Source organism: Archocentrus centrarchus, chromosome 6 (assembly GCF_007364275.1).
Source record: "Archocentrus centrarchus isolate MPI-CPG fArcCen1 chromosome 6, fArcCen1, whole genome shotgun sequence".
Taxonomy (NCBI): domain Eukaryota; kingdom Metazoa; phylum Chordata; class Actinopteri; order Cichliformes; family Cichlidae; genus Archocentrus; species Archocentrus centrarchus.
In genome coordinates, this window is record NC_044351.1 from 18,623,760 (window position 1) to 18,647,553 (window position 23,794).

Consider the following 23,794-nt stretch of genomic DNA (forward strand, 5'->3'; position numbering starts at 1 on the left):
ATGACCACAACAGTCGCAGCTGATGTTTCCGGTTATTGGCTACCAGGGCCTCAGCAGGTGAACAAACATTTCACTCTATATTCTGAACAACACACATCAGCTTCTGGGGAACTGAAGCTGTCATCACCTGGCACAGAGCTGGTAGTTGTGCTGTTCACAGATCAGTGTTTTCTCAGTTTCAACACTATCTTAGAATGTCTGTGTCCAAATAAGATTTCCTTCCCTTGTACCACTAAGCATTCTTAAACTGATATTCTACTATTACTGAGTGAAAACTGTGCCATGCATGTTCACTATTGTGCAAAAGTCTGGAGCCACCCCTCATTTCTTTATATTTTGCTAAGAAAATGGGAAAAGGGTTCAGTGATTTATTGAAACATGTGCAAACGTACGGGGAAATACAGAATATAAGGCAAGAACAGAGTCTGTACAATTATTCTTCAGCACAGCCTGAACTCTCTCAGGCAGCTTTCCTGTATTTTCTTTAAGTTAGTCTTCAGGAATAGTTCATCAGGCTTCTTGAAGGACATTCAAAGCACTTCTTTGGATGTTGGCTGCCTCTTGTTCCATCCTCCGTTAAGATGATCCCACACTGCTTCAGTAATGTTGAAGTCTGGGCTCTGGGGAGGTCAGTCCATGATGATGGTGTTCCATTGTGTGTTTTTCTATCCAGGTGTGCTTTTACTGCACTGACAGTGTTTTGGGGATTATTGTCATGCTGAAAATGAAGCCTTTACCAATCAGATGGTTTGCAGATGGTATTGCATGGTGGTTCCAAATCGAATGGGACTTTTCTGAGTTCATAATTCCATCAATTTTGACGAGATCTCCAACAGCACCGGCTGAAATGCAGCCCCAAATCATGACCGAGCCTCCACCATGTTTACAGACACAGACACTTTGTAGACACTGTTGTAATATGTAGACACAACACTGGTGCATCCCTTGAGTTGGGTGCCTTTTTTGTGCTTGAATAATTAATAGGTCAGTGTTAAGTGGCTTAACAAAAAAACCCCATACCTCTGAAAATGGTCAGATTGGAGTGAAAATGAGTGGAAAAAGCAGCCAGTGTTAAAAAGCCTGAAGAACTATTGCTCAAGACCACTTTAACAAGTTATTGGAAAGTCTGGTTCCTTGGAAGCAAAATATAAAGAAATGAGGGGTGGCTCATAACTTTTGCACAGTACTGTATGAATCTGAGTTAGAGAGCTCAGCTTCAGTTTTTCTGAAACAAAACAAACAAAACTGTCAGTAAAAGATGCCAAAAATTGTTTAACAACTCTTACATAAGGCACTTTCAGCCTTTCCAAACAGTTCCTCTAAAAGCAGCAGACAAAGGGTAACCAAAAATTCAGCATTAAATAAAATAAACAAACAGAAAAACAAGGGTGTGTATGGACTAAAACAAGCGTCCCTCATCCCAGGCCTTAGTTGGTTTGTACTTTTTCCCGAACTGCCTGAATTCATGAGCACTTTGCTCTTGGCAGCAGCCACTTGGGCAAAGGGTGAGCAGGACAATGACCACAGCTGTGCAGCCTTTGCACACCAAGGGATGAGAACATGCCCTCTCCACCCATCCAACTCAACCTTACTGCACCCTGCTGTCTTTAAAACTGTGCAGAATGGTCATCAGCACATCAGTGACATGGAGGGATTTTTTTTTTTTTTTTGAAAAAAAAAAAAAAAAAAAAAAAATATATATATATATATATATATATATATATATATATATATATATATTAGAATCATCCCTTCATTCCTAGTATACGCACTACATTATGTACTAAGCTTCCACTTTATGCTGTTAACTCGCATCCATTTGAAATCTAAAGTATCAAATATTTACTTCTTCTATTATGTGCTTGCAGAACATCCAGTCATTACAGACCAGTCATTAAGCATTTTGTATTGTGAACTGCCTCAGTTGTTAGGATGCTGCTCCTTTCTACCTATCCAAATATTTAATTTTCTTCATCCAGTGGAAAAAGTCTTTAAATGTATTGTTTCCCATCTTAAAATGTTTTAACTAGTAGTTAATCGTGTGCCCAGCTTTAAACTGAGTTACCGAAACACTCTGATTACTTGTTGACTCACAGTTTCTTAAGCCCAACTTCCACAACAAATATCGTCATAGATGCAACTCAGTGCAGTTAAATATTACCAAAATTACTGGGCTGCCTACACATTACACCTACAGAAGCTGCTCAGCCATTGAAGCCCATGCCATGAAGCTCCCAGCACACAGTTTGTGTGTTGATGTTAATGCCAGAGGAGGTTTGGAACTCTGCAGTTACTGAATTAGACGTTTTATGCACCATGTTTTTAGTTTAGTTTTGTGCAGCATGCCTCTCAGCACTTGGTGACCCAACTCTGTAACTTTCTGCAGACTCGATACAGTTCCTAAATGCATAAACTTTGCAATAATACCACTTAGAACTGACTGTAGAATATTTCCCAAACTGACTTGTTGCAACAGTGGCATAGCAGAGACACTTTGTAATCAACCAAAAAGCAAATTGTTGCAAGTGCAAGTGTTGCTATTTTGTTATTGTTGTATTTCTTTACAATGTTTACAGAATGTAAAACAATAGTATCCTTGCTTGGTGTGACTTTTTTTTCCTCTTTTTTTTTTTTGTCTTGAACATATAGCCATAGTTACAATTTTATTTAAATTTAATAAAGAAAACAATTTTTAATCATTTGAATTTATGTAGAGAGAAAAATAACAACTGAAATTCTTCAAGAAAAAAAAAAAGAAGAAGAAATTCTAATTTAATTTCTTGGCCATATCGCCCAGCCCTACTGAGGCAGCCCTAATATGTTGTGTTTCAAGTCATTACCGCCTTGCTTTGTCTAAAGCCCGCCAGGTACCCCCCCTCCACTCCTCCTAACCCTCACTCTCACCCACAATGCACCTGGAGCAAGGCCAGGGCTGCTGTTAATTTGGCCTCATTATTAAGTTAAATGCAGCACGGGCGGCGGTGCTGGAGCTAATGAGCAGTGCAGAGCTGACTGTGCTGCTCCTAGCCTCCTGTCCCAGCCATTAGAAAAATTAGAGAGTGGAAAATGAGTCAAGGGCTGTGGAGACCTTAACTGAAGTTAAGGGTAAGCCCTGTTCTGAATAGATGGTATAAACCCCCCGCAAAGTGTTTTAGGTAGACCTGAAAGTGTTTCTATAGACCGTGTAATTGCAGCTGAGTGTGTTCATATCTATTTTTGAATAGAGACCCTTTTTGTAATGATGTATCTTCATGCACTACAGGAGAACTGAGTTTGGTGGGTGATATGGTTTCTGTTCAGGTTGAACTGTGCTGCGAGAAGAAGCCCAGAGCAGGAACACTTACACAAAAATACACTTCTAAGCAATAAACACACAGAGTAGCAAAAAAAAAAAAAAAACTTCACCTAAAAGCTTTGAGTGGCAATAAAAACACTGCATGGTATAAAGTGTTAGGTCCTGTCCACTCTGGAGTAGTATCCCTGTTAAGCCATCTCAGAGACTGTCTATCATCTAGCCCTAAGTCAAGACCGTGAGAGACTGGGAGGTTTACGAGTCCCTATGTTTAGATGACTTTGAGGGTTTTTCCTCTGTAGCCTTGCTAAATTGTCCAAACATGACCACACTGGCATTCATTTGCACTTCATCCCAACAAAGCTTATCCCGACCACACATTGACTTTGTTTTTCTGGGAGATACTAAGGAGATAGCTGGCCAAATCTTTGAAACCAAATCAGCAGCTTATAGAGATCTGCAGGAGGTTCCATTTCGATATTAAAAGAGAAAAAAGATCAGATCTCTGTTTAGTTCTGGAAGAACTCTTTTGGGAGACTAGCCTGAGGGTAGAGGAACATGGGAGGAAGATGATGACAAAGATGGTGTGTGTGAGTGTGTGCACGCAGTGCTAAAAACTTAGGATAGAATCAGTGGCAGATTTCACGGCACACTTCTGTTCTGTGGTGTAACAAAACAAAATGTGTGGAGTAATGTATCCTAGAAGCACTTTTACAGTCATTTAGGAACATATTCATGATGAAACTAAGAAGGGCTTAAAAGGGCTGACCAGTTAATCAAATATAATGGCAAACTTTATGACCTTCCATATTTACTTGTGTGAATTCTTTATCACGGGCCGTCAGCCAAAACAGTTACTATCCTAAACTGTCAGTTAGTGTATGCTCACAAGCGTTGTGCTCCTTCGCACACACCCACACCCAGTTGTAGTTGGCATTCTCACTTTTAGACAACATAAAGCTGTTTTAACTGATGTAAACTCAATTATAAGGGACAAATACACCAAATATAATCCCAATGTTGGAGTAACTGATGTTTTCAAGGGTGCAGACAAAGAGATTCTGCTACATATTGGTTTTGTAGGATCAGTTTGACTTCATTCAATACAATACAGACCAGACAAAGCCATGTGGATGATTTGTTTCAACATCTTTAATGCATGCATGCATCCATCCATCCATCCATCCATCCATCCATCCATCCATCCTTCCATCCATCCTTCCATCCATCCATCCTCTTAACCGCTTATCTGTCTTAAAGTTGTAGGGCCAATGAAGACTATTCCAGCTATCACAGGCCAAGAGGGAGGGTGCATCCTGGACAGGTTTCCAGTCCATCACAGGGTAAAACACAACCATGTTACATAATTTGCCAGGTTGAAATCCAAGAAAAAGGTTACAGCAGAACATTACAGGCGAGTGACCTGGAGACTCTTCCGAAACAAGCAGTCACGGGTATTTGTTAATACAAACTAAATATTTGATAGGAAATTTAAAGGCCTGTAGTATTTATGCCAAGTAAATTTTGATCTCTTGAAATAACAAGCAATGGAAACATACATAGTTACAACATAACTGGACTGAACAAGGGAAAAGTAAAACCAGAGATATAAAAATGTTACTCTCACGGGTAAACAGCCTGATACATTTAAGACAGTACACAAGACTATAAAGCCTCACCTTCATTGAGAGAAAAGAGCTCCTTTGAATGTAAGTTACTTCAGGATCAAATGCAGAATACAGAATACCGTCTGCTATAAAAATTGATTTTGTGCATATATATATTTAAAAATAATTAATTGTTATCACTGCAAATGGTTTTTAATTTAGAACTTAACAGAAAGACTCAGGTCACACACTTTGCCGTGGGGAAAAATGCTCTGTGTTTTTCTTCTGGAGAAGAATTTCTGATATGATGTTAGTAAAAATACTTCACTGTATTCCTAGCCAAGCAAATTGTGCTTTGCACCATTGACTTTCCATTGTTTCTTATTTCTAAATGCTTGTAGAGCTTGTGTTCTTGCTACTGTGACCTTCACCACTGTAACACTCGCACCTTAACTAAAACTGATTGCAAAATGAGACCAATTAGTCACAGTCTGGAGTCCTGGTGTGTGTGTGTGTGTGTGTGTGTGTGTGTGTGTGTGTGTGTGTGTGTGTGTGTGTGTGTGTGTGTGTGTGTGTGTGTGTGTGTGTGTGTGTGTGTGTGTGAAAGAGAAAGAGAAAGAAAGAGAGATTCCTGCTTAGATTTGTCTCAAGGCTCATAATTTGTAGTAACTGAGCTACATTCAGGTGTCTCATCCAGCCTCTTGTCTCATTCTCTCTGCTCTCTCTCATTGTTCTTCTGAAAGTCTGCTTTTGATGGAGAGCACTTAGCCATGTTTAGATGTACAGGTTCAAAAGGAGGCCAGCAGCACAATAGAGCAGGGCAAGTTAGCTGCAGCACCCCTGTGTGGGAAACATCACTACACATCAAGGAATTAGAACAAAGAAAGAGAAGGGGGAAGACTGCAAGGATTAAGGAAACTGCTACTTTTTCCTAATCTGTTTTGCTACATGAAATCTGCAGTAAACAGTTCCTTGTCATAACAGAGGCACTAGCCAAAATGACCTGTGGCGCAATGACAGAAAACTGACCACAGACATTATATTCATTGGTAGTGAAAAATATGTATGAAGGAAAATGCCACTTTCTCTGAGAGCTATTGGCCAAGTCAGGAGGTGGGACCATAGGCCTTCTAAAGGGCAGGGTTGTAAAGATCATTGCATCATTTTGCATGACACTACTGACTGGTTGTAACAGTCCTTACTTTATGCTCATTTCCCAAACAAATGCATGCTTGGCGTCAGCGTAGGTGAAGGGCAGGCGTGAGTGCCACATTAGAGGTATAAAATTGGAGTTTGGGTTTTGAGTAAATGTTTGGCTAACTCAGCTTCATCACATGTCCAACATTTAACTAAATGGCGTGCTGGCATTGACCATAACGTACAATAAAGGGAGCCAGTCTTTTCATGGTGGCCTTCTCACCCTGACCAGCCCCTGTGACCTGTCCTTCAGCCCCCACCCCCCACCCCAATGCTTTAATCCAGCTAACCTTGTCAAAACCACCAGACCTCATTCAGAACAAGCAGATGACTCTCTGCACGCCAGTGGCCCCTATAAATAGAAATTTCATTGAGGAGCAGCAGGCTGAAGGGGAGGTATTGTAAACAGTGGGCCAGCCTAAAGCCTTAGGGCTAACCTGGGAAAGTGATGGAAAATGACATGCTGCAGCCAGAAGGCATGCAGTACAATAACAAACTGACACCACTGTATTGCTGTCCTTTGCTTTACATGCAAAGCTTTTATCTCAGTGTTAGGTGGCAGAAAAACAACTTGCACACAGCAAATTAAGAACATTTGTTGGGTTGAGCAACAAACATTGTGGTTTACAGTCATTCAAATAATAAAAGCCTTCCTTTTTTCTTTTTTTTTTTATAAAAATAACCGCATTTATAGAATGTCTGCTTCTACTAAAAAGGTAAGTAAACAGCTGTTTTCAGCCGCAACCCGACATCAGCCTGTTTTTGGCACAGGCCTAGTCTGTCTGTGAGCTACCTTATTCACTGATCATTAATTCAGTTTACTCACTCCATTTTATACACAGGACAGCATAATAAACCAATTATGCAATGGACTAACAGATTTGACATGGAAATTATGTCTTCCACAGGAGGCTAAAATGTGATAAATTAAAGGGTTACTTTGTGAAGAAAATAGTCCCATTCAGTGATGTCAAAAGCTGGCTGGCATCTCATTCAGTCAGTTCAGATATTTACAGAGTGATGCAGTTTCATAGGCAAGACAACAGATCAGTGAGGCTTAAAACACACATCTAGTCTGTATGAGGCATGTTGCTGGTGCAGCAGAGCAGCAGGGGTCTGACTCTGACTAATGTCTGGGGAAGGAACGGGGACAGTGTTTTTGAAAACCGAGGAGGCACTTCTGGTTGATTTTGTTCTCAGAATGTATGACACACTGTGGCATACTGTAATGACGGTTAACAGTCACCTACCAAAACATACAAAGACAGAGACAGAAGTGAAAGATGGTGAGAGCAAGAGAGAGACTGAACCATTTTAAAGGTGCTCATTTGATTCACAGTCCACGCAGAGATCCCAGCCAGCGGGAGGGATTTTGGGGTGGAGAGATCAGTAGCTAGGCTTAACTGAAATGTCAAATGTTTCGCTTTGACTTAATGGAAAAAAGACAGTTCAGAGGACCCAACAGACCGCATACTAGCGAGCACTTTTCTCTCTTTACTTTAAAAACAGGCTTTTTTTCACTGAGCTGGAGCACAACAAGGAGGTGCTTCAGCCCCGAAGGCCAGTGATACTTGATCATCAAACTGCTACCAATTAGAGCATTAGGAGAAGTCATTTATTTTGCCTATGTTGAAGAAGGTGCTAAACTCCATGAACCATTCCCTCATACCCCTGCTGAAATTTCATCCAGTGCAGACCTGGCCCCACAGAGAGAAAGAGGGATATTGATGGCTAAGTGAGACGTGGGCCCTGGAGACCAGGCTCGCTGGAGTAGACCCTGCCAGTCCAGGGGCAGCCGGAGAAATGACAGCCCCCTTTCATCATGCCTCCCCTCTCTCTCCCTCCTCTCTTCACAGCCCCGGCTGGGAAACTGCATACTAAAAATTTGTTGTTCACAAAAAAAAAAAAAATCTGCATGCTCAGAATGATCCGTCATGAAGGGGCTACCAGAGCCCCTTCATGGTTGTAGGGTTGTAGATGGTTGCTGATCCCCTCCCTTTTTTCAGCCCATGACCTAATGCAGGTAAAGAGAGAGGCTTGGTAGTAGACTGCCCCCCCTTCAGCCCCACACCCAAATCTCCCCATTTGGGTATTTGTGTAACCCCCTGCACAGAAACCACTGCCTGTGCAAGAACTGAGTGCTGGACAGCACACAAGTTTCCACCTATGGTAGACAGTCAAAGGAGCGCTCAGTAAGCCTTTAACCTTCCCAGTTCCACATCTATTACCGAGGACAGAAACAGCAGCCCATCAAGTTGCATAATTCAGCAGGCTCAAAACATCACTGTCTTTTTCATAAATCAACATATAGAAATTGATATTTTGATATTTCAGTGAACAGAACTACATGACAGACAGTAAAATTCTAGTGGACGCACAAGTCGTCTGCTCATGTCTCAGAAAAACAGGAAATCATACGCTTGAATGTGTCTCATCACAGAGGTGTCTCTAGGTATTGCTCAAGTGGTTTCCTCTGATTAGGCTGGTGAAGTCTTTCAGCTAGCACCTAAGCTGTTGTGGCCTTGCTCAGTTCAAATAAATCACAGTGAATGTCTGGCACCCCAGCTTGAAGACATTTTTAAATTGCACGCACAGTAAAAGGCAGCACTGTTAAAGAAATCCACACTGTGGCAGTTGTGGCACTGTCTTTGGGGGTTAAAAAAAAAACAGACAACAAATGACAGAGGAAAAAAAAACTATTTGTATCTTCTGCCACCAGCTATTAAAAACAAGCTGTTAAAAGTTCATACAATCTGATAAACAGTGTCCTCTGCTGCTTAGCCTCTGAATTATCTGTGAATTTCTTCCTATAAAAGCTTCATCTGTTCAAGATCAAGGAGGCTGAAGAGTATCCCAGAATGCACTGGGTGAGAACTCTAAATAACAAACAATCAATTTGTTCACCATGTTAAAATACACGGAGAGTAAACAAATTCCCATTTGCATGTACACACAGAAACCTAGCCTTAGTGTAGGTCAGTCTACAAGAAAGAGAATAAAAAGCAACAGTGTGGAAATGCATTTCTTCAAATATTAATAAATGTATTACAAACATAACTCTAATCCTAATTAAATGAACATCAAGGCTTTAAACCTCACACCAAAAACAGCATTTGCTTTCTGTCCTTAATATTAAATATGTACTGATTAAGTACATTTCTGGGAACAGAACAGAAACAAAAAAATAAATAAATAAACATCCAGAAAATACAGCCGTCCTCTTCTTTTAAGGATCAAAAAAGCCTATTAAAGTAACCAGTGAGTCATTCTGTTTCAAGTCTCATTAATCAGCAACATCCAAGTCCATCCAAAGCGAGAGTGGAAAACTAACCACTGGGGATCTTTATGACAGGCACTTTTTGTCTCCTTACAGAAGAAAAATAATCTCCAATGGCAAAGAAATTCAGTGAAAGCACAGATGATCGCTGCGCTTAATATAAATTTATCTGTTTCACTTTGCAAAAGACAAATGATTCCTCAAACTCAAGAGTGATGGTCCTATATTAAGAGTCAGCTCTGAACTGTGGAGGATATTTCATCTATCTGCTGTGCACAGGGCACAAACAATAACATGTCCCCACTGAAAGGAAATTCCTCTGCCTCCTCTGTTCTCAGCTGAACACACAGCTCTCTTAATTACACACTATAATATTTAACCCTTCTTTTTTCCACTTTAAAATGTGGCATTGCCTAGCTACAGGAATAAAATTTTTTGACTGATCTTTATCTTTCTTTACGAAAGATTAAGTTAGACTGGTCTGCTTGATTGAACGAAGAAAAAGTTTGATTTCCATATGGGACTCTTTGATCCTTGTTTACTACTGTTTCTGCAGCTGGGATCACAGGCCTTCATTGAAGTGGGACAGCTAGAAAAGGAGGTGGTAAGCAATCTAACAGACAGAGATTTTTCTAAGAACTATACCCTGCCAAAACTAACTCTGGTCACTGCTCTGAAATCATCTGATTGTGGGAGCACCAAGTCTGGCCTTAAGTGGAGGTGACAGTGTGTCTGAGAGACACGTTACAAGTCAGAGGAAATTGGAGATAAACAGATAAAAGAATGCAATCTCTGCTGGAAGTAGCAAGGCACAGGGGGCAGGAAATAAACCTGTATTTAAGCTGATTACCCCAGCAGAGTCCCAACCCCTTTCAGCAGTTCTGTAGTGCCCAGCCTCAACACTGCCAATGTTGTTAATTAGAGATTTGCTAAGGGGAAAAAAGGCAGCCTTGTCAGACTTGCAGGAGTGTTAGTGATGGCTGGCTGGAGGGGGACATGCAGAGCTCTTAATTGGGTCTGTATGCTGTATCGGTGGCTGGCTGGATCGCTGGTGATGATTGCTGTGAGCAGGTGGCCATGGTGGCAGCTCCATGCAGGCCGTCCCAGGCCAGCCTGTCTGTTCTTGTCAGGACCTGGAACACTGAGCAGACAGCTCCTGAGCCCCACGCTCATTACGCCAAGTTGCTCAGCTCGTTGCTTAGCAACACCCTCACAGCCCCTCCACAACACCTCCCTGGCCCCACAGTGTAACCCGCAGTGGAGGTGGACTACTTCGTCACTGTCCAGCTATAGAGCTAAGATGAATTCACTGCTACTTTCAGCGTCCTCTTTAAAAGCAGCATGTGATACGTCAAACCAGGAAACTGCAAAAACCAATGTGCAATAACTAATATTGTATATATATGACATATATATATATATATATATATATATATATATATATATGTCTGTCAAATTGTGTTTTCTTTTGAATTTTTCATAGATTTAGCTACAGAAATGGGAACAAATGATGAGCTTTTGCAAAAGGCTGCTAGTAACAAAGTGCCTAAAAATACAATTTTAAATTGTTCTAAATTTTTGATCAGTTGTCTGTTATGGATAGACACAACACTGGTTCATTCCTTGAGTTAGGTGCCTTTTTCATGATTGAATGATTCATAGGTCAGTGTTACGTGGTTTGACAAACAAAAAAGAAGAAGAATAAAAATATTCCCCTGACAAAGGTTAGGTACAAAGACTGAACTGGCACGATGGTTAGCACTGTTGCCTCACAGCAAGATGGTCCTGGGTTCAAATCCACCATCTGGCTGGAGACTTTCTGTGTAGTTTGTATCTTCTCCTCGTGTCTGCGTGGGTTCTCTCTGGGTATTCTGGGTTCCTCCTGCAGTTTAAAGACATGTAGTTAGTGGGGTTAGGTTAATTGGTGATTCTAAATTGCCCATAGGTGTGGATGTGAGTCCAAATGGTTGTCTGTCTCTTTGTGTTAGCACTGCAACAGACTTGTCTGATGTGTACCCTGCCTCACACCCTATGGCAGCTGGAATAGGTTCCACCCCATTTTTCCTGTAACACTCAGCTGGATAAGTAGAAGAAGATGGACAAAGTCTGGACTAAAACTTTCACTTCTCAAGACTTAAAATTAGTGAAAAAACAGTCCAAAGAAACACTGTTAAAAGACCTTCACAAAGTTTGGAGAACCACGAATCAAGACCCCTTTAAAGCAAGAAAGTCTGGCTCCTTGGAAGCAAAATATAAAGAAATGAGGGGTGGTTTAAGACTTTTGCACAGTACTGTAGGTGTCTGAATTTTAATCAGACCTGGTTATCCAAGGTATTTGAGATCACAATCTGCTTCCTAACAGTCCTTTATGCACACAAGAACACAAATGCAGCCATGAACATGTGGAAACCTCCACACAGCTCTTGGAAGTATTCTTGCACTACTGCTGCCATATTTTCTGGCAGTAATCTTCATTTGCAAAAGAGCGTAGCCAAAGTAGGAGTGAGGAAGGGGGTAAACTTTATGAAAACATTGCAATCCAAAAACCTACCCGAACATTTTTAACTCCAGCATCTTTGTTCTGTTCCCAAATGTCAGCTTGCTGGGGATCAGCATGTCCCAGGACAACCTAACGTTTCTTTCATTGTAGCTAGATTACTTTGGGCAGTAGTCAGGCAAAGTTTCATGATTCAATGGAAATTAGATGAATACTATAAATTAAGCGTAAAAGAATCAATCATGTGAAGATCAGACTGGTCGGACTTTGGAGAAGGGCATGTGGAACACTGCCTGCTTGGAAAATGACAGGAAACAGTAGAATGACATCAGTTATGGCACAGTGCAAGGCCTGTTTAATGAAATGGAGAAATCAATGGGCTTCTATAACGCCTTTTCAAAGATGTAGCACACCTCGAGACTCCAGTTGTGAACTGAAAAAAGGGAACATATTTCATGCAACCACTGAAGAAACTGGAGCAGAGTTGGAAACCAATCAAAACTAACATCACCCCCTAATACGCAGTGACTAATCTGGCAGTAATAAATGTTATTTTCACTTCTCGCTTCTCAAAGGGTTATGGCTTGAAACTAAAACGAAACCAACTTCCAAGGTTTTTTGTGCTATGCCTAGGATATGTGTTATTGAAGTTGATTTAATCCAGTCACCAGCCCACTAAATGACACACAGACCTGTCAGTGTTCTAAATGCAGGCTGTCCAGTTTTTTTTTTTTTTTTTTTAATGAAGGTCAATATAAAATCTTATCCTTTCTAAAATAACAATCCACACCAGTACTTGTCCACATTATGCAGTGCTGCTCCAGTCACTGAAGGGGAAAACTCTCAGCCCAAGGCAGACCTTACCTTGCCAAGAAACCCGCAGCATACGAAAACTAAAAATCCAAAGGGTGATCATTTGTCATGGGCAGTTCATATGTCTGGAACGTTTCAGTTTGTGCACTCAAAATATCAAACAAGATGTGTGGTGTTCATGGAGATCAGGGACGCTCAAATGTCGGACGATCAAAGTGAACCGAGCTGTCCCTACAAGGTTCACACGCAGCTGTGTCCTTCCCGTGGTTGCACTTGGGCTGTGGGTGCTAGACCTCACTGTGGAAGTGCCTGCAAATACATGGTTTTGTCACTGTGTTCACACATTCCTCCATCCATTGGGCCAACTCAGCTTTATACCTCCATTAGTATGGGTTGCTCGCTTGACACTTGTCTGCTCATCAACAGCACTGAGACTTCACAGGAGGAAGTGAAATGATACTCACCAATGCCATTATTTAGGTGTTACAGAAAGGATTCAAGTTTTCTCTACTGAAGGATACATAAGAAGTAGAAGTTAACATGTTTGATTAATTTAAACCTCTGTAATTTCTTTCCTGTCATGCCAGGTCATAGACTGTATATAAAAGAGGGACAGAGTCACTTGCCACCCCTCATTGGTTTGTGGACTCTCATTTTGAAGCTAAGCCTGATTATCAGAGCGCACAGACTTCTTGGATGCACTCTTAGTACAATGGACTGCACAGCAAACTATATCATTTGTCAGATAAACCAAAGACACCAAGACCACAAACACAGCCAAGAGGTCACTGACTTAAATTAGCGGAGAGAAAGGGCAACAGCAATCTGCTAACTACAGACACCTATATTAATGGTGGCTGAGTTGCTGTCATTCCCAATTGTTATAATACCACTAACTGATGACTGTGAATATTTAGTAGTGAGGAAATTTCACAAGTAGACTTGCTGCACAGGTTGCATCCTATCACGGTACCACGTGGGAATTCACTGAGCTCCCGAGAGCGACCCATTCTTTCACTAATGTTTATAGAAGCAGTCTGCATGCCTAGGCGCTTGTTTTTATACACCTGTGGCCATGGAAGTGATTGGAACACCTGAATTAAATTATTTGGATGGGTGAGTGAATACTTTTGGCAATATAATAAGACTGATCAACATTAAGGACCAGCTCCAGCCAAACTGTCTACCTCTTCAGAGTGGTTTTTCATGGCTCTCCTGCATTTGTGTAGCTTCTCAGCTCTAAGATTCTTGTTTTCTAGTGTTTCCTGTTTCGTTGAAGAACAGTTCACTTACCTGTTTCTGTCAAAGTAATCTATTCCTTCTGGAATTCTCCCTCAGAATACTCCCCTCACCATCTTACCTGCCCGCCCACCATCCTGGACTAACCCACCTCTTCTCTTTCCCAGAATAACTACTCCCTGTCTAGATCTGTCTCCATTGTTGCAGTTCTTATCTTTTCCACCACTACCTGTGTTAATAAATCTGTTAACTGCTGAACTGGTCTGTTTTGGGTTTTTAATATTACAGTTTGCTTTTCATAGCCTTTTTGGGCTTTGACACACAAAGGAGGAAAATTAACATGACCAAAACAGTTTTTTGGATGAGGCTGTATACATATATTTTTTTGCAGAAAGGTTTAATATTTTAACATGAAAGTGTATGAGGGATTGACCTTAAACTACAGATACACAAAAGATACACAATCACCACAAAGTCACCAATTTTAAAGCCTCAATGTTAGCATTTTGGCTTCCCCGCCACATTAGTTTTTGGGGGATTTTTTTGTTTTTTGAAGCCAGAATTGACCATATTCAGAGAAGACGGGACAGTGCTTAGTTATCACTAAACACTTGCAAGTTCAGTTGGCAATATGTATCCATAAACTAAGAATTCAACGCTCAGTCATGGATACCTGATAGTTAGTGTTAACTAACAAGCATAAAATAATATAATTTCACTCACTTACTCAGAGATCCAGTTCAGTGACTCCAATTAGAAAAAGTGAGGCCTGGAAGACTGATCGGCTACAGCTGTCTGTGTTAGGACACCTGTCAAGTGATGTGGCCATACCCCTTATTCCAGTATTCAGATAGGAAAGTTAAAAGGTAATTAATAAATTTGCCAAGATTGTTGTTATGAAGGAGGAAACTATTCAAAGAGGCCAAAAATGTTCCATAGATCGCCCCCTGGTGACCATTACAAAGAATGTGATAAGCCGCGTTATTTCTAGTGCTGATTTAGGAGCAAATGGCAGAGTGTGAGGAGGAAATCAGGACTCTTTTGCCTGTTGCATGATGTTTCCATAAAGAATGTGAAGAATGCCTAAACCTCTAGTCAATATTTGCTTTAGATGAAGAGATAATAACAGCTTGGTTTCTCATCAACTACAAACAGGATATCAGCCAAAAAAGAAACCCCTGAACCCCGAGGAACACACTCTAACCTGCAAAGAAACCAGCCAAACATTTAACTTGAATATGACACAAGTCCTACACAGGCAAATATTATTAAAAACCGTTACCTAGCTAGTGCTGTGTAATGATCACACAGCCAATCCTAGGGGGGTAATGCAAACTTATGCTGTCATTTGACCTTTGTCCTTGGCATCAGCGTCTGAGACTTCCCGTTGCCCAGTGTTGCAGTAAGTCTTATTTTATAAGCTTGTCATTTTTCTCTCTTGGTTTGTGGCGAATGAGGTCAAAAGGATTTGTTTATTTTTACCCTACTCCAAAACATCGTTCACCACATCTGTAGCCAGGCAATTGGATATTTGAGACTGAAAAGGCTCACCAAGAGAGAAAAATGAGCCTGTAGACTTACAAATAATGAATCACTGCGAAAAGAAAAAACGACAGCAGAAAAGAAAAAACACAATGGATTTCCTTCTGGCTGGTCTGACATTACAAGGATGTTTAACTTAAAGTATCAAGGGAGGTTAACTGCTCAGACCAATACACAAAGCTCAGGAGACAAGAGAGTGAGCAAGAAAGAAAGGAGGAGGGGGGGTGTAATTAATCATACTACAGTCTGTGGGTCTCGTGGAGGTGTTCTTGAGTTCTGGGTTTGTTTGTCGGTCTCAAGAGAAAGGCTAGTGGAACAGGAATGCTGTGTACGGGTGGTCAATTAGTTTAAAAATTTCAGCTGTGACAGAAGCATTCTCCTAAGCCCTGGCCCCAAAACTCCCTCCCGCCATCTCTGAACAAAACCACATCATCAGGGCCTAAACCTCATGTCCTGATCTGAGGAATTCCCTGGGCTGCAACATAAAGAAGCACAATCCATTTAGCCCCAACCTAAATCAGCCGCCTTTTACTGTGGTTATTTTGGACTGCCTTATGTCCAGGATCTGGCAGCACTTTCAACCTCTTTTCAGTTCCACACGTCCAGCAAAGCTCTGAGAACCAGACCTCCAAAACTGTTTTTTCACCTCCCTGGTGTCACAGTACGTTGCACATCCTTTCCAACTTGCCTGGCTGCAATTCTATTTTTCTGGATAGATGAGATTAACTACCAAAGCACAACAAAAGCCTCACAATCTGACTGAAATCAAACCTGATTATGGAGTAAATATGCTTTCCAGAGATTGTCATGAATACGGAAGTGACTATCTCCTGGAACTTGAGTGCTTCAGATAATAAAACGCTGACTGCAACAATGATCGAGTTTCCCAGCAGGACAAGGAAATAGAGCTTGGCCTTTACTACACTTGGATGGCAAATGAAGACAGCATTATAGCTGCAGAGGGCACCCAAATATACACTTACACACACGTACACATGCAAGTGTTGATAGACAAAAAACACACAGTGGCTCATACCACACTGCTGTGGTTAATCTAGAGATTAACAGTATTATCAATCATCTTCTCTGATTCAGTGACAGGCATGCCCACTGGGAGGTAGTTGACACAGTCTGAAAGGTTTCATAAAGAACCTTTTCTCCACCTTCACTAACATATTGCCACTCAGTGCTGTGATGATATTACATAAAATATGAAGAAATGTTTTCTTCGGACCCTGTAGGCTACACTTCTGTAGGCATTTTTTTTTTCTTGTAGCTGTGCTATGTCCACACAGGGATCTGTATTGGTACACTTATTCACCAGCAAAGCATGCATCCATATCTTTCAGGCTCTGCTTACGTGCACAAGATTGTGCTGATTACAATGGAAGCACTCTAATACATTTGTCCCACTGCTTGTGCATGCCACTTTGCATGAATATGTGTGTAGGAGTTCAGAACAGGAAATGTTAAGGTTTAGCTAGTTCCTTGGAAACAAAGGCTCCAGCAGATACACAAGCCCTTTCTTTTTATAGGCACGCTGGGCTCATGTCTGAGTCGCCGTTGGGCTGAAGAGGAAACATCCCAGAGTTAACACCCCCACCTTTCCCTTCGTCTCCTATAGATGGCCTGACCTGCAATGCATTACAGTCAAGCAACTTTATTACATAAAAGCAATTAGAGTAAAGCTTTATTAGACTTGTTCCTGGACCAGTACCAAATGAAAGACAATGCAATCTATGATCAGGGGTGTATAACTAACTTGCTATTTAGCAGGATAGAAAACCAAAAAAAAAATTGCCGTACTTCATCATTGTAGTCATTTTGGCCCACAGTCCTTTACACTGCATGTACAACAAGTTTGTGGCACAATATTAAGACAAAGTAGCATGTTCCAAATATATGCATGGTGCATTCCCTTTGTGAGAGCAGGTGCAGAAAAAAGGAAAGTGAAAAGAAAAAGTCTGTGATTTGGAGCTTGGGGCTGGTGGTCCTCAGCTGTGATTCTACAATGACTCACCAGTCCCATCAGCTTCCCATACCTTTCACTGCTCTCTTACAATCTGCATAATCCCCCACTTCTCCATCTTACATCTCCCTCTATTGCCATGCTCTTACTTACTCTGGGTAGGGCTTTAACCCAGTTCTGTTCCTGCATTGCATATTCATTTCTGCCACTGAAGACCTGAGGAAAAGTGATTCTGCATATACCCACTGCTTATTTTTTATTTGGTTTGTTTAAAATGATCTGCATCAATTTGTATTAATAGTGCACGCCGATCAGTCAAACTCCACTGTGTACAGTTAATATACTTCCCAGCTCAGAATTTGCATGTGAGTGAACAGAAATGATGATAGACAATTAGGAAGGCCTTCAATCTGAAAATTAAAGGTTAAAAAAAAAATCACCAACAAAAGGAGTGTGCCTGCCTGGTAAAAGCTTGAAGCCTTCTATCCCTGCTCAGCCCTTTTTGAGCTTCACTCCTGAAAGCAAAAATAAAAACTCTGAAATGGCCCAAGTGATAGAGGATCAGTGGAGGAGCATTCAGTTCAGGGAATTGGCATATGCCTTCTCTATTTCACTGCCCCAGTTGAAAAATTGAGTCATAATTTCCTGGTGGCACTGTTCAAAGGTCACCTCCCCTCCTCTTTCTTTCTAAGTTTCTCGCCCCTTTTCCTCCTCTCCCTTTTGGTGGGCCCCTCTTCCAAAATGCCCAGCACTGCATTCCACAGACAGAGGGAGCACCTTCAAACGCTGCACAAGCATAGCAGACCACCACAGGCGGCGGTATGCATGGAGTCTGAGCCCCAGCCTCAGCTGCCACCAAGGCCTCAGCACTGGGTCTGAGCCCTGCCAGGAAGAGCTTTGACTGGGGAGAAACTGCAATGTAGCTGCAATACAGTCTGTGTGATGACAAGGAGAAAACAACTGTCTCTCTCAAGAAGCAGAGTGATAACTGTCCAGCATTAGCCACCTCAGAGTTGATGAAACTTGCTCCAAGTAAAATCCTCGTGCCACAGCAGAACCTCTTGTGCGTGTGCTGGGAGGCTGGCAGCTGCGATATTGGGGCACACACCTAAGAGCACCTATTCATCTGACCCCCAAATCCTTGAGGTCACTGCTACACTGACATGCAGCTCCAATTTCTGCCTCCCAAAGCTTCCCATGTGCTTGGCTCATAAAACAATAGTGTTCTTGTACATGAGCACATGCCACAACACAGCACATGTACAGTACTGTTGATTAATCCATTAGCTGGCCAACACAAGATTAATGACTTCCAATCTACCAACTATTCTTACATGTGTCCTTGTAAGTTTGGATTCACTGGAGAGACAGGATACCTTCAGGTCATTTACACTGCAATGGCTACCTCAGTAGTGTTGCTACCCACATCTGTCCCTTTATGACAAATATCATCAACATCAGATCTTCTCCACGCTCACCAGATCTGAATCCAATAGAGCACATCATGCATGCCCAGCTGACAAATCTGCAGTATCTCTGTGATGCTCTCAGGTCAGTATGGACCAAAATCTCAGAGGAATGTTTCCAGCACCTTGTTAAATCTATGCTGGGAAGAATTAAGGCACTTGAACCTGAAACATTCCACACTGTGTGTACCAGACGCATGAACACCCATCTGTCATGCCAGAAAGAAGCCCCCAAAGCACAACAGAACCAAATGACCTCCTCACTGTAGGAGTCAAGGGTTCAGATTTTTTTCTTTTAATGTGTCACTCCTCTGTGAATATTATATAGTGCTCAAAAAATTAAAGGAACACTTTTTAATCAGAGTATAGCATCAAGTCAATTAAACTTCTGGGATATTGATCTGATCAGTTAAGTAGCAGAGGGGGGTGGTAATCCGTTTCAGCTGCTTTGGTGTTAATGAAATTAACAACAGGCACATTAGAGGGTCAACAATGAGACAACCCCCAAAACAGGAATTGGACACTGACATTTTGTCCCTCCTCATCTTTTCTGACTGTTTTTTTTTACTAGTTTTGCATTTGGCCAGGATTAGTGTTACTACTGGTAGCATGAGGTGATACCTGGACCCTACAGAGACTGCACAGGTAGTCCAACTCCTCCAGAATGACAAATCAATACATGTGATTGCCAGAAGGTTTCCTGTGTCTTCCAGGACAGTCTTAAGAGCATGGAGGAGATTCCAGGGGACTCCAGGAGATTCCAGGAGGAGATTCCAGGAGACAGGGAGTTACTCTAGTAGAGCTGGACAAGAGCATCAAAGGTTCTTAACCCATCAGCAGGACTGGTATCTCCTCCTTTGTGCAAAGAGGAACAGGATGAGCACTGCCAGAGGTCTAAGAAATGACCCCTGGCAGGCCACTGGTCTGTATGTCTCTGACCAGACAATTAGAAACAAACTTCATGAGGGTGGCCTGAGGGCCCAATGTCCTCTAGTAGGCCCAGTGTTCACTGCCGTGGAGCCTGATTGGCATTTGCCATAGATTATCAGAACTGGCAGGTGCACCCTATCTATCTATCTATCTATCTATCTATCTATCTATCTATCTATCTATCTATCTATCTATCTATCTATCTATCTATCTATCTATCTATCTATCTATCTATCTATCTATCTATCTGTCTGTCTGTCTGTCTGTCTGTCTGTCTGTCTGTCTGTCTGTCTGTCTGTCTATCTATCTATCTGTCTGTCTGTCTGTCTGTCTGTCTGTCTGTCTGTCTGTCTGTCTGTCTGTCTGTCTGTCTGTCTGTCTGTCTATCTATCTGTCTGTCTGTATGTCTGTCTCTCTGTCTATCTATCTATCTGTCTATCTATCTGTCTGTCTGTATGTCTGTCTGTCTGTCTGTCTGTCTGTCTATCTATCTATCTATCTGTCTGTCTGTCTGTCTGTCTGTCTATCTTTCTTCTGTAACTACATAGTGAATCCTCCCACTCTTTCTTGCTATGGTGATATTCTCCATTCCCCATTCCTGATCCCACAGTGCTAAGAAGTAAAACAGTTGAACTAAAAGCAAAAACTAAGAAAGCCTTAATTTGTGAACTTAGGAAAAATTAGGACATTCCTAATTTTCCTGTTTTCATGTGTGTGTGAACAGAGACAGTTACTGTATGTCTCTCCTTTTGGCTGGGCTCCACAGTGGTGCCTGTGCTGTGATTATCAACGCACACACATCTGGATGGACTTAGAAAGAAATCCTATAAAGGACCTAATGGGCTCTTCAAACATTTCTGAAGACTGATTAAGAGCTGTTTCAGATCTTGTTCACATTAGTGAGTTCCATCTGCAGTTTATTATGTTTTCACTGAATTCGTCATCTACTTTTGTTGTTTCAGTGTGTTGGAAGTTTTTCTTTTTTCGGAGTGTTTTGCAGGTAATGTGCAACACTGCAAAATATTTTCTTTTATATATATATATATATATATATATATATATATATATATATATATATATATATGTAGACCATCTCCATTTCTGTCTGTCTGACTACCCATGATAATCCTATATGGTCCGTGGCATGACAATGATCTCTTGTTCCCAGCTTCTGGTTTCATGCTAAATTTCTTACAGCATGTTAGTTAAGCGTCACTCACCTTACTTAAGGTGACATTACAGGCAAATTTACACCATGTATTTGAAGTAGCAAAAGGCCTCACTTCTTCACTTTTAAGGCCTGTTTGTCTTCCACCAGCGTGACCTTTGTGTTTTATAAGGGGAACTAACACCCTGGGCTACATTTGTTACATATTAGGCTTCCTGGCGCTGTAAAGTTAACACCAACCACTTCAACTGGTCCACCAAAGAATTTAATTGATACTGTTTAATTAACCACGTCAGCTGATGGCCAGCTGCTGTAACCACTGCAGCGGTTTGTTAACAGTTGTTTATGTAGTCGCTCTTACAAAAACAGCTAGATTTTCGGTTTTCTTACCGGCTAAAACCTTCATGTGGTTCAAAGTATGGTCCCTCGGGTTGTTTTTTTTTTTTTTCATTAAAAAAGGCAAGACTGTAATTACTGCCACTTTACCGCAAGATGTCGCCACATGAAATCCTTCGTTAATGCTGCCTTTCAATGCTTATTGTGAATTTGTGTTCCTAGCTTTCAAGGGACAGAAATATAAAGAGTGTTTTCTTTTTTTTTTTTTGCAAAAAACATCGAAGTGAGTCCAGTTAACTAACAAAACAAGAAAAGTATGAAATTACACGTTTGTGGCGCTGTAATTAGTAAAGCCGTGACAATCTTATTTGACAACTGTATTGTCCGATAGGACATGAAGGCGCACCAAACCCGGACATGACAGCACAGGAACCAAAGTTTGGCTAGTAGCGGTAGCCGTAGCTGTAGCACAACATCTCTGCTGCTGTTCATATGCTAAATAAGAGGCTCTTGGAGGCACTTTATCCTGCGTATCATTAGTTTCGACGTTGGTATGGAGCTGTAGGCTGAATTTATAAGCAGAGGTAACGGTCTCTAAGCTGTTTTTGTTATGCATGCGAGGAAATAAGCTGGGCTACACGCTTTTCCTCTAAAGTGCTCTTCGTAGCAGCTTGCTAGAAATGACAGCAAAATCATGTTCCAAAATTAAGGAAATAGTTTGTGCTGCTGCGAAGATTAAATGCCGATCTGTTCGTAACTGTTTGCGATATGTGCACTGTTATAGTGTTCTAAAAATTGATATTTTGGCCAGCTAACACTATCTGCTGAGTTGTTAAATATATTTAATATTGTTAAATTAAATTTTAAAAAATAAGACAGAAACAAGGCCAAACGTGTTTGACGACTGCAGCAGATTTAGTACAGTAAACTCAAGATGCTGGAGATCTAATAATGGGCTTAAAAAGCACTTTTTAAAGGAAATAGAAAACATGCCACCCATCCTTATCTTGTCCTTTTTTTTTCTCTCAGTGTTGAGGAATGGTCTGACTGCAGCAGCAAAGATGCTTAGCCGTCTGCAGGAGTTAAAGAAGGAAGAGGAGACTCTCCTCAAAATCAAAGTCATGCTACAGGACCAGTTGAACAGGTTGAAGGTAAGTGCAAGTGCAAAATACAAGCATGTTGGTGTTTGTGTACATACCCTTAGTTTATGTTCTGTGTGCTTATTCTGTATTTCAGTTTGAAGAAGGGGCCCTGAAGTCTATTATTAATGCTCAAACAGAAGAAGGAGCCTCCCAACGCTCATCCCCTGAACCTGAGGTATATCTCTGCACCAGGAAAGGGCACAACCCTGAAAACTGTCACAAGCTGATTACATTTCAATTACATTACAATTCAGAGACTGCATTTTGCATGAAGAGTCTACACAGCTGAAGCATTTTTAATCATCAAAATCTGCTGCTGAGTAGAGTAGGCTTCTACTCTGCAGAGTAGGATTCCCTGAAATATAAACTTGTTGGTTCTGCATGATTGTGAATGATTGCAAGGTTAAAGTAAACATTTTGCAATACTGTCTCAAGAGATTGTACCATCAGCCTGACAGTCTCACACTGACTTATGCTCTCTTTGCATATTTTTTCTCAGACCTTTGCACAAAAGTACTTTATGGTGCCTGTGTCCAGTGATCACGACTGGTTGTAAAGTTTGCACCTTTTAACATCAGTTCTGTTTTTTGAATGTTTTAGGTTCACATCAATCTTGATGATGAAAGTGAGATCAATCGAACCAAACTCCTACTGAATGCCGTTGCAGATTATGATATGGAAGAAGAAGAAGAAGAGGAGGAGGAGGATGAGGAGGAGGAGGAAGAGGAGGAGGATGAGGACGATGACAACGAGCTTGGGTTTTTGCCTGAGGAGGATGAGGAGGAAGAATACTGAGATCCAAAGGTGTCCATATTTGCACCACTGAAAAAGAACATGAACCTGTTATTTGTTCACCTGTTTTGTATTATCAGTGAGGAAGTTTTATTTATTTGGGTGGAGTAGGTAGCAGTGTAACAATGTCTGGTGCTAGCAATATCCTCTCCTTTGCTGGATTTAAGGTGCATCACCAGGATTTCAAACCATGTTAGTCGTGTCAAATTTTGCAGGAAATCTGTTGCTAAAAGGCAGTGAGGCAGTGTTATCAGGTGCTCCCGGCTTTCTAAACGTATTGTGCATTTTGAGGGAATAAGAGCATCAATTCACTTGAGAAATAGTCTGATGTTGAGATGTCTGTTGATGAAAATGTATGGCTGGGCCATATAAGGAGATAGTATGTCTGTGTTGTGTAAGAAATTATAACTGTAAGCACAAAATAAATGTTTTCCATACATTTTCACCGTCCTGATTTTTACAGTGTACACTTGAAGGTAATAACTGTGTTCACTTCATGTCCTAACCTGACCCGGGCAAATGGGTAA

At 41.2% G+C, this 23,794-nt stretch overlaps 1 protein-coding gene across 1 annotated transcript; it reads left to right on the forward strand.

The window, feature by feature from the left end:
• Positions 1 to 21,771: 21,771 nt before the first annotated feature.
• Positions 21,772 to 23,700, forward strand: snapc5 (small nuclear RNA activating complex, polypeptide 5). Its single transcript, XM_030731099.1, has 4 exons — positions 21,772 to 21,917; positions 22,363 to 22,484; positions 22,570 to 22,650; positions 23,076 to 23,700. Exons 2-4 carry the CDS (start codon positions 22,395 to 22,397, stop codon positions 23,268 to 23,270), a joined length of 366 nt encoding a protein of 121 aa, XP_030586959.1. The 5' UTR covers positions 21,772 to 21,917; positions 22,363 to 22,394; the 3' UTR covers positions 23,271 to 23,700.
• Positions 23,701 to 23,794: the final 94 nt, after the last annotated feature.